The following is an 11,566-nucleotide window of genomic DNA, read 5'->3' as shown; positions in this document are numbered from 1 at the left end:
CAAACTAGACTGGATTTTATTAAGTATATATAAATAGCCCCTATTCTTTATTTCATCACTTTGGGGAAGTTAAGTGGAGATTAGGTGAAAAGCAGTAATACTAGGTGTAGAGACATGACAGCCAAAAGGGAGTCAGTGAAACTGTATTCCAGCCCGCTCTGCCACTAGATCTGCGGTCAGCGAAAGGCAAAGCAGTGCCGCGTCCTCGCTGGAGAAGGAGGTGGTCGGCAGAAACAGATGTTGCCCGAGGTCACGTGCCGCTCTAAAACTGCTCTGTCCTAATTCAATTATTAGGCATAAATGCTACAAACTAACTACATACAGCAGGCACTCACCATGAAAAGTAAACGAACGCTGAACTCAGAGGAATATTTAAGGAAGACGAGAAACATTTGCTGCTTTTTAAAAATGCAGTGACTATTTTATTCACACTAATTAGAACATATACACAAAAAATGTGTATCATATGTTGCTTTCAAAAAATTCTATGTTCCACGAGAACTATGTAATAAACAGTGTAAAATATTTCTACTGCATAACAAAGGAAGAAAAATCAGCATTCCCATGTAGTATTAGGAAAATATTTAAGATAATTTGAAGTTATAAGTAAACAAAGTGAAATATTACAGAACAGTCTTTCCAGGAAGTAGATGTTATAGTCTAGAAGCAATACATTTCATACTCTGAAACACTTTGGTATAAGTGAAATTAATACAAAGCAAAACAAAAAAAAAAAAAAAACAAAGAACAAAAAAAACCCCCAAGAAACTCTACTTTGGTTCACATTAATTGAAAGTTTAGCAACGAGGCAACTGCACAGCTACCTCAGATGACAAAATGGAAAACCTCCCGTCTGCACCCCCGTCCCCGTGCCGCCGCTGGCTGACATGGATGTGCCGGGAGAGCACTTCCCAGGATTTCGGGGCCACAGGAGCATCTCATGTCCACCACTCTGTGCTCAGCCAGTGCTTGAAAGGCTTCATAAAACCTCAGATTCAACTTGGAATATAAGCGATCTTGGTTACTTCCTCTTAGACACAAATGACCCCCCAGTAAAGCAGCTCAGAACTACAACTCACATTTAAAGTAGAAAAGTAGAACACAAATTTTTGGAAAATCATATAACTACAGTTTCTCAAGAAGTCCATACTTGAATAAAAGAACATACTACATTAATTTTAAAAAATGCACGTTTAATAACCCACTGACAGTAAGTTTTTAAGAAACAGAAATAACCGTCTGCATGCCACAAATATTTCTTCATCGATATCAAGCATTACTTTGACAGCTGCACAACTAACCTGATCTGAGGAATTTTTAATTGCATCATTTTTAAAATTACATTTTCTTATCCATACTGTCCAAACATGGTACTGATTTTCTTCATTGTCTTTTTGTTCTGCGTGTTATCTTTTAAATGACTTCCTACTTGTGAGAATTCTTTCTGAGCAAATGTTGATGAACCACTTTTTCGTCATCCATCACAGGAGCAATGTCTTCTGAGAGTTTTCTCAGCAATGTAATTTCTACTCCAACTTTCTGGAAAGACAAGAAAGTCTTTAAAAGAAAAAAGAATCCTTGGTGAACTTTGCAAACTTACAGTAATAATATACTAATGCACTGTTGCTCCTTCCTGAAGTAAAAGAATATTCTATCACGTGCTCAGCTTTACCACACGTGCACCATTAACTGCCTCCAAAGAACACAGCATGTGAGCCCAAGACCTCGAGGCTCCGGAAGGGACAGAGTGCGCGAGGGAGTGTTCAGTGAGATTAACTAGCATGGTAGATCTTCGGAACAAAAAGAGTATAGAAGGTAAAAGAAAAAATTTCTGTCAAGTTCATGTGAGGCTTTTTAAAGAACAATTCTAAAAAGGACGAAAGGAGATAAACATAAAGAATTATCCAAAAAGGGGGCGCCTGGGTGGCTCAGTCGGATAGGTGTCTGCCTTCCGCCCAGGTCATGATCCAGGGTCCTGGGATCAAGTCCAGCATCAGGCTCCCTCCTTGGCGGAGAGCCTGCTTCTCCCTCTCTCTCTGCCTGCCTCTCTGCCTGCTTGTGATCTCTCTCTCTCTGTCAAATAAACAAAATCTTAAAAAAAAAAAAACTCTTAAAAAAAAAAAAAACAGTATCAGGAACTTAAGTTCCTGCCCAAATTTAACAACCAAGTATAAGAAGAAAGAAAACAATGAACAATGAACAAATAATGTGTGAAATGAAAGGTCTTAGTTTTTCATATTAGGTGAATCCTAATAGAATTAGGTGATCCTAGAACTACATTGTTTGGGTTTTGTTTTGCTTTGTTTTGCAGAGAGAAACGTCAGGGGAACTTAAGTCATTTCAAAATTCATTTGGAACAAGAGCCAAGACTTACAGTATACTAAGACCTTGCACTGCCAGACAGTAAAATCCATCAAGTTACAATCACTAAAATACCATATTTCACGAAGTTTAAGACACCATCAAACGTTAAGATGCACTGTTATTTTATGTACCCACACAAAGAAAAGGAAAGTAGCTCAGGATACGGAGTCTAAAAGGAGACAGGGACCACCTCAGAAAGTGGGGACACTGGACGGCTACAGCCTCAATGAGGGGTAGAAAAAAATAACCCTTCCTCTACAAGGGACAGCAGAGAAGTCTCTGACAATGGGAAGAGGAGAAAAAATATTCCTTGCTATTTGAACTGGTCCCCCAGCCCTGCCAACCCACAAATTTTGTGGTCTGAATTCACACTAACAGCAAAGTCCAAAATATCTCAAGCACAGAAATTAGGTTAAGAAGATTCGAGTTGGTACTGCTCCCCCAGCCCCATAAATGGCAGGAAAAAAAATGCAAACCATCTGGGGAAGAACTCAACTGCCATCCAGGCCATAGCTGACTAGAAGAGGTAATCCAAATTTAAAGATAAAATGTGGAATTTATATGACTTGAAATCAGTAAAATACGGTAGGCAGATAAGTTCCTGCCCAGTAGAAGAGATGTCCAAAAGCCTAGAAAACAAATGCTGGGTACACTTATCATGATGAGCACTGAGTTAAGTTTAGAAGTGCTGAATCACTACATTGTACACTTTAAATGAATTTAACACCGTATGTTAACTACACGGGAATTAAAATTTTTTAAAAAATCAATTTTCTCATCAAAACAAAACAAAACAAACACTGGGCATATAATAAAAATGTCAAACCAGAGCATATCATAGAAACATCAATGACAAAAGGGTACATTTTAATATATGGCACAGCCAAAAAAACTAAGAAAAAAGTTAAATCCCTCTATTCTTCTAAACTATGTTCTTCTAAACTATGAAGTTAAGTGAAAAACAAACTCATTTAAGAAAAAATTAAGCATAATTATTGAAATGATCATCTCAAAAGACTGGCCAACATTTTTTTTCTTTTTTCTTTTCTTTTTTGTTTTTTTTTGGTGACACAGAGAGAGAAACAGGGAGAACGGGAACACAAGCAGGGGGAGTGGTAGAGGGAGAAGCAGGCTTCCTGCTGAGCAAGGAGCACAATGCGGGGCTCGATCCCATGACCGGAGCCAAAGGCAGATGCTTAACAACTGAGCCACCTAGGCACCCCCGGCCCACCTATTTTTAAAACATGCTCTTTACCCACCCAACGCCCCAAAAGCCAAAGCATAAGCAAAAATAAAAGGCAAATGTCAAACTGGAAAACAACTCCGCAGTGACAAAAGGCTAATATCCTTAAAATATCATTAACTATAAGTCAGTTAGAAACAAAAATACCCTACACCACACCTCCACACCTTTTGCTCAAAGGCCAAGACTAGACAACTGACAACAAAGACAAATGGCCACTGAAATATACCAATAATGCTATATTTCACTCGCGTCGGAAATACAAACTAAAACAATGATAAACAATTCATGCAATTGTTTATCAGCAAAATTTTTTAAAATGGTAATACCCAGTGTTGGCAAGGATACAGGAAAACCAGCACTTATACAGACATGAAAATTGAGCAACCCTTCTGAAATGCAATTTAACAAGAGGTGTAGATTCAAAATCCTTTGCAAATGTGCAGTACGCTTAGATCCAACAATGCTACATGTAGGAATTTATCCCAAACAGATTTGTGCAAAAGGTACATGCAACTGTATGTCAGATTTATAGTAAAGTTGGAAATACATCTAAACACCTAACAATGGCAAATAACTTACTTTAATAGAACTATAAAATGGAATACAATGCAACTATTAAATATTATGTATCCCAGAGCATTGTTTATACTAGTGAAATATTAGAATAACCTAAATGCCCATCAACAAAGAATTGGCTAAAAAAACTACAGTGTACCAGTCAGTGGGACACTACACTATCATTACAAACAACGAGACAGCTCTTACGTCCTGACAGCTCTACTTCTCTCCGTCTGAAATGATCTTCTCTCCCCAGATACCCACCCGGCTTACTTGCTTCAACAACATCTTATCAGTGACAGTGTCTCGCACCATCTTAGGATAGCAACTTGTCCCATCCCACGTGTGCTCCCTCTCTCCGTTACCCTGCTGTTCTATTTTTACCATCTGGCACACTGCAATCATTTATTTACTGCCCATTATCCCCCAGAGGAAAAAAGATCTTACCTGTATCAGTGCCCACACTCCCCTCCTTCATCGTTCCAGGAAAGATGTATCCCTGCTCCTCTCCCGAGGCTAAATGCTTCACACGGCCTTGGCCCCTTCCTGCATTACCTTTTCAAGTATTTCCCTCCACAATTACCCCTTTTACTTCTGCCTTATCAATTTCACCCTCCAATACTGGATCATTCTCAGTAGCAAACAAACACACCTTAATATTATAAAATGTCCCCGTCTCATTTCTATTATCCTTCACAGCAAAACTCTTTCCTCTCTGACCCTTACCTCTCCTCCACCCACTTTACCTCAGCCATGACATGAAAACACCTTTGCTCAAGGTCACCAATGATGTCCTACGTTTGCCTCAAACCAATGGCCAAGTCTTGGTTCTTGACCTTGACCTCTCTCTCAGCAGCACTGGACACTGCTAACTACTCTCTCTTGAAGCAATCTTTTCTCAGCTTCCCTGAGCTCACAAGCCCCCAAATCTTCTCTCACTTCAATGGCTCCTCCTTGTCCACCAGACCTCTTCTCTACCTACATACTTCAAGGTGATCTCATCCCATTTCTGGCTTCAAATGACTACATATATGCTGATGATTGGTTTTAAGGTCATTACCTTGAGCTCTGAGCTTCAGACCACCGGCTCCAGAACATCAACCACTGACTTAACACAACAGAACAGATTCCCATTCTCACACCTCACCAAAAAACTATGCTTTGTCCACAAGCCTTCTCAGGAAAAGGTACCATAATCCACCCAGCTGCTCACACCAAAATCCTAAGAGTCATCCTCAACTTCCTTCCTTCCTCCCTCACGATGAACTTATCTGGAAGTCCTGGACTTCCCTCCCTGCAAAACAGATCTGCACTCAACCATCTCTCACCACCCCTACTACTAGAGCCCTAGTCAATGCCACCACACCAGCCTCTTAATAATTCTCCCTTCCTCTCTCCTTGCCAGCGTCTGCCCTCCACCCAACACCCAGAGCGTTCCTTCTGAAGTCTAAGCCAAGTCACATCACTCCTCCCATTAAAACCCTCCATGTTTCCATTATACTTAAGAGAGTAGAATACAAAGGCCTTACCAGCTTCCTCATAAGCAGGCCTGCCACCTCTGACTCCTCTCCTCCTGTGCTCCCCTTCATTACCCCCAGCGATACTGGCCTGCTTTCTGTCCTGCAGACGTGCCACGTCTGTTCCCATCTCATGACCTTTGCAGCTGCCCTTCCTCCTGCTTGGATCGCTCTCTTCATATCCTCAGATGTCCGCCTCCCTCTCATCTTTCAAATTTCAACTCCAATGTTGTCATCTCAGCCAGGCCTTCCCCAGAAGAACCCATCACCCACATCTTCCTAGTTTATCTCCACGAGACCTATCAGTATCTCAAATTTACTTACGGATTAGAGAACAGGTTGACTATCGATCTCCTCCCAGGAGAAGATAAATTCTTTAAAGGGGAGAATCCTATCTTATTTTCCACTTATCCACAGCATGAAAACTGGTGTCTGGCACACAGTAAGTACGAAATAAATATTTGAGGACCAAATAAGAGACTATCTTGTAATTGAAAATCTGAACTGGGGTAGTTTTTGACATTACCTTTAGTTTATTTTACTATTGTAATTCCAGAAATGGTGAGAACTGATAAAACTGTATCAAGAGTCTGATTATAAAATGGCTTTTCAGACCTCTCACCTACTCTCTTGACTAAGACTCCCTAATATACATTAGGAAATGATCTAAATGTACACTAACAGGAAACCAGCTAAATAAGATGGAACACAGCCACACAAGAAATTACTATGTAGCCATGAAAGAGAATGGAAAAGATACAAGCTAACACAGAAAGCTGTGCAAGTTATAAGGCTGATCGAAAACATCACGTTGCAAAACAATACATTCAATGAGATCCCTTTGTTTTTACATGCACGCGCATTTGATTGGATGTGCACGGGGCAATCCAAGGAAACCCTACTGAAAGCGGTTCTCTCTCCAAAAATAAGAAGGTGGAGGCTGAACTTAACACTTATTACTTGAAAATTAAAAGTGTCAGAAACAGGGCGCCTGAGTGGCTCAGTCAGTTGAGCATCTGCCTTCAGTTCAGGTCATGACCTATGGGTCCTGGGATGGAGCCCTGCATTGTGCTCCCTGCGCAGTGGGGAGTCTGCTTTTCCCTCTGCCTGCCACTCTCCTTGCTTGTGTGCTCGCTCTCTCTCTGACAAACAAAGAAATAAAATTTTTAAAATAAAATTAAAAAATACAAGGATTAGCTATAACTGCCAATGTCTTTTCCCCCTTACTCATGTCTTAAATGTACACACAGTGTCTGGAACTACGGGTGTCATCTCATAATTATGGATTAAGAGTCAAAATGCAGTATAAAGATCCCAACAATGTGAATGTCCAGTGACATCATTCAACAGATGAACCCTTCCCGTTACACAAGAAAAATAAACCTCTATTCATTTGAGGTACTGTGAATTGGATTCTGTTACCTACAACCAAAGGAATTCCTAACTGACATTCCTGGGAATATCTTTCAGAAAGAAACTGAAAATAAAAGAAGTCAAATTTTATGCAGAATTAGGAAGAAAATTATAACATGTCAGAAATGTAGTCTGCAAACCAATTCCCCCTCTTTAATGTCTCTATTCTGAATTTTTTTTAAAAAGAAAAAACACTAGGAAGAAACAGAAAAGAGAAAATTATAGTCAACATCAACTCCATAAAAAAGACTTCAGAGAGGCACCCAGCTGGCTCAGTCAGTGGAGCATGCGACTCGTGAGTTCCAGCCCCACGTTGGATATAGAGATTACTTTAAAAAAAAAAAAAAAAAAATTTTTTTTTCAGGATGAAACATTCACAGTGTATGTACACAATAAAGACAGACTCACACAGTGAAACTGAAGTCCAATCAATGCTGGGGCTGTTCTGGACTGATGTTCATTGTTCGATAAATTTCTTTAAGTAACAACAGAGCAGTATCTTCAGATTCCCTATCACAAAGAAAAGAACATTTTTACTTAAGTGACCATTAGTAGAAATTAACCTCTATGCATAAAGGTGGAAAATGCAGCCCTTGTTCTAGTCAACTCTACCTAAGAAAGGCAAATGACAGCGTAGTCTTAAAGCTGTCCTTGTAAACTGGATGGACACTGATCAGCTACAAAACAGCTGTGTGCAATCCTCCACGGTGACAGGGGACATCTGAAAGGATGGCTTTTCAAAGTCCCTACCACTCCCATTCTATGAAAGGTATCCCTCCAAAATCCGTGTGCGAGTACCAAAGGCCTTGGTCAAAATGAGATGACACACTGCCATCTTGTGGATAATAAAGGGGTAAAATACTGATTTTGAATATATGGCACTTGTATTTAATATTCCATCATAAATGATAAATCCGCTAAAGAGTCTCCCTAAAACGTATGTGCTAGCACCTAAAGGCCACGCGAATATTATCAAAGAAGAAACCACTTACCAATAGCATAAATGACTCTGAAGAGCGAAAAGATATTCATTAAAACTCTCTATTGGCTTTTCTTGAAGTACGTAGTCAATTCGGCGACCTCCGTTTAGCATTCCAACCTTTCCTAAGTAGTCCTCATCCTTGGAAAAATCTGGACTTTCAACAATCTTTTCTGCTAGAATTTAAACCATTTCAATATCAAAGTCAATCACTTAATCATTATCCTTTGACTTTAGCTGACTTTCTGGGCTCAAGAGAGTACCGCTTGACACACGTAGCAACCTGGGGAACTACCAGGCTCATTTCCCATTCCTCCAAAGAGCCAGGGGAAGGAAGAGGGGCTGGTTACCCGAGAGAGAGGAGAAAGAGCCAACGAGCTGACAGACGTTTTGAAGAAAAGGGGTGAGAGAACATTGTAGAAAGAAAGGAAACAGAATTAGAATCTGAAAGAGTCAAAAACATCCTGGCACAATGATCTGACAACGCAGACACAGTCTAGAATATAAGGACACCGTGAAACAGCAGCGTCAGGATGAAAATTTCTTACAGTGGATCTTTAAAATGCCTGAATACAACGTTAGCTCTCAACTCTGATATTCCACTCTGGCCTTAGAAATCTCAACAAAAACTTAAGAATGCAGAGTAAAAAGTCCAGCAACTATCAGGCAAAAACCCAGAAAAAGAAATGACATGCACTGTGAAGTACAGTTTATCATAACAGATTTTCCTTTACAAAAGAACCTCTAACATTTTAACAGAAAGGACCAGAATGGAAAAGCATCATTAAATAATTCATATGTGATATGTTTACAAATAACATTTGTACTAGAAAATGCTTCTCAAATGTCAAATTTACCTTCAACTACTTGTTTTTCCTCTTCTTCTTTGATCTGATTGGCCACTTTCTCCAGTTCTTCTTGCAGCTGAGTTGAAGAGGTGTGAGCACGGGCAAACTCGTTTAACGTCTGCCAAGCACTTTTCAGGGAGCTAATAAAGCCCTGTTTCAAATCAGATCCCATACGAGAGAGACTGTCTTTCAGCTCTAAGGAGAGTAAGATGACACATCATGTCAGTTAGTCACTAGATAAAATTCTGCACCACAAAAACTGAAACTAAAGTTAACACGCTTCTCAGACAGGGTAAGTCTTCTTTTAAACGCCACAGTTTCTTGGCCACGAACTCTCAATATATTAAAATGTTTTGTAGAGGGGCACCTGGGTGGCTTAGTCAGTTAAGGTCTGCCTTGGGCTCAGGTCATGATCACAGGGTCCTAAGTTCGAGTCTCTCATCAGGCTCCTTGCTCAGCAGGGAGCCTGCTGCTTCTCCTTCCACCTGCTGCTCCCCCCTGCTTGTGAGCTCTCTCTGACAAACACATAAATAAAATTTTAAAAAAAGTTTTATAGAGCCTTATTCTGTCATTTTTTTTAACAACTAAAACTAATTCAGCCAAAATGTGTAAGCTTCCTCTCTCCACAAAAGAAAAAAAAAAAAAAAGGTGGGAAGGTAGAGTTCAAATATCGTAAAAATGTAGGCACGTTCATGTGCCTTTTTTCTGTAAGTTAAAAGATAAGGGCCCCTCCCCTCTCATGCTCTCTCTCACTCTGTCTCTCTCTCTCAAAACAAATAAATAAAATCTTTAAAAAAAAAAAAAAGACATGGGCCCACAAGATTAAAAAGATGACTGCTTTTTTAATCTATAATCATAAAATGGTTTTGAGAATTTGAGATTTTAATATAACAACAATATAAACTTCTGATTTAAAAATGAAGAAACCCCTGCCCTTTCACCTTTTCTACTTTGTGGTCTAATAAATCCTATTTGAATTCAAGGTATTTGAGTCTCAAACTTCCCATTTTAACTCCAAAAGAGTTAAGTATTTTTTAATAGCACGATGTAAGCATCCCCCCACCAAAAAAAAGGAAGGAAGGAAGAACAGAAAAAAGAAAGAAAATCCAATTTTCAACAAAAGGATATGATCACTTTCCCCTTTTCTCCACTGCACTCCCATCCCTTCCACCCAAACCTTTAAACCTACGGATGATATACATCATTAACAGGTGTAAGAGAGACATAAACCCCACCTGGAATTATTACTGATCCATTATGTTTAATGGATGTTTTTAATTGGAAAAGTTTATATAGTTAGCAAGGAAGTAACAGCTCATTTGACTTAGCATCAAGTTTATTTCTTCTTGGTCCTTAGTTCAAGTGTTATTCTGCTTCCTAACTCCAGAAATCATGACCAAATTCTATCAATCTTTGTATCTCATCACTTTAGTACTGACTTCCCCCATTCCTAAGTATCTCAACCATTAGAACACCACACCAAGAAGAAAGTCATCAAGGAGAAGCGACTCATTCAGAACTTTCTTTATAGCTCTTCTGAACATTTAATAAACAGGTTCCAAACACAGCAGGCACTTAAATAACATTAATTTTATGAGAAAGGATCTAGTGTTAAAATTTTCATGATTAAATTACAAATGACAGGAAGGACATCATTCATTATGACTAACAGATTACAAAATGACAGAAAGGAAACAAGTTTTTATAGTATTTGCTTTTTACCTAAATGAAGTCTTTTTCTGCCTTTGTGATGTGGGATGAGAACCGCTTTCAGGTCCAAATCTGGAACAATCATAGGCTCTAATCTATAAGCCACTGGATCAAGCTGTAAAGAAAAGTGGAAATTTAGGAAAAGTTCTTTTATCTTGAGTAATGTATCTTGACTGGGTGACAAAACGGGTAACAACAAACCAGAGATTTTGATTTTTTCACAAGTGGTAATTATAAGAAGACTTACTACTGGTAATTATAAGACAACTTCTAAATTGTGAGTAAAGCTGGCTTTGCAAGCAAAGCAACAGAATTATTTCCTTGAACAAAGGCTTCCTGGTAGAAAAGTTTATTGGACAGCATCAGACCATTCTCTATTAGGACAAAGAGTTGAGTTGTACATCAAAATGAGAGTTAGTTCCTAAGAAATAAGAATCTGAGACTCTATAAGGATGATCTAATAAGTGTTTCTATGTAGGTGTTTCATCTTTTTCAAAATAAAAAGTAGTTCAAGTCACTCACTGGATGATAAATATTGAAGACTCCTTTACACGTAGGAAGTCTGTAGTTCTCATCTATTCTATCCACTCCTCGAATAGTGAGAAACATACCAATTGGAGATCCCAAGGCAAAGAAAATCTCTGGCTCAAAGTCTAATGCGTTGTAAACAACAGAAACCTAGAAAGAATCAAAAAACAATATAAGATCATCATTCCAAGGTCACAGAATAAAAAATTCAGAAGTTCAAGCTGGAACTGCACTTAATTAAAAGCATGTTAACACAGATGGTGCCATTCTAGGTATGGTTTATAATGCTTATAATCATTGTCAGCTATTTTTTTTTTTTTTTAAAGATTTTATTTATTTATTTGACAGAGAGAGATCACAAGTAGACAGAGGCAGGCAGAGAGAGAGAGAGAGAGAGAGGGAA

General features: G+C 38.9%; 1 protein-coding gene across 5 annotated transcripts in view; it reads right to left on the bottom strand.

Annotated features, from left to right (window-relative positions):
- Positions 1-396: 396 nt before the first annotated feature.
- Positions 397-11,566, bottom strand: part of SEC23IP (SEC23 interacting protein) — a 40,971-nt gene continuing 29,801 nt past the window's right edge. The window contains exons 14-19 of one of the 5 annotated variants that reach the window (XM_047702474.1): positions 11,158-11,313; positions 10,648-10,750; positions 8,935-9,120; positions 8,091-8,253; positions 7,507-7,608; positions 397-1,557 (exon numbers count right to left, since the gene is read on the bottom strand). In XM_047702474.1, the coding sequence (XP_047558430.1) occupies positions 7,527-7,608; positions 8,091-8,253; positions 8,935-9,120; positions 10,648-10,750; positions 11,158-11,313 (690 nt within the window). In that variant the 3' untranslated portion in view covers positions 397-1,557; positions 7,507-7,526. The remainder of the gene's footprint in view (positions 1,558-7,506; positions 7,609-8,090; positions 8,254-8,934; positions 9,121-10,647; positions 10,751-11,157; positions 11,314-11,566) is intronic. The other 4 variants (XM_047702472.1, XM_047702473.1, XM_047702476.1 and 1 more) reach the window with 4 other exon arrangements.

The sequence above is a fragment of the Lutra lutra genome, chromosome 14 (genome assembly GCF_902655055.1).
Source record: "Lutra lutra chromosome 14, mLutLut1.2, whole genome shotgun sequence".
Lineage (NCBI taxonomy): Eukaryota > Metazoa > Chordata > Mammalia > Carnivora > Mustelidae > Lutra > Lutra lutra.
Note: the sequence above shows the minus strand (reverse complement) of the source record. Positions and strands in the feature narration are given on the sequence as shown.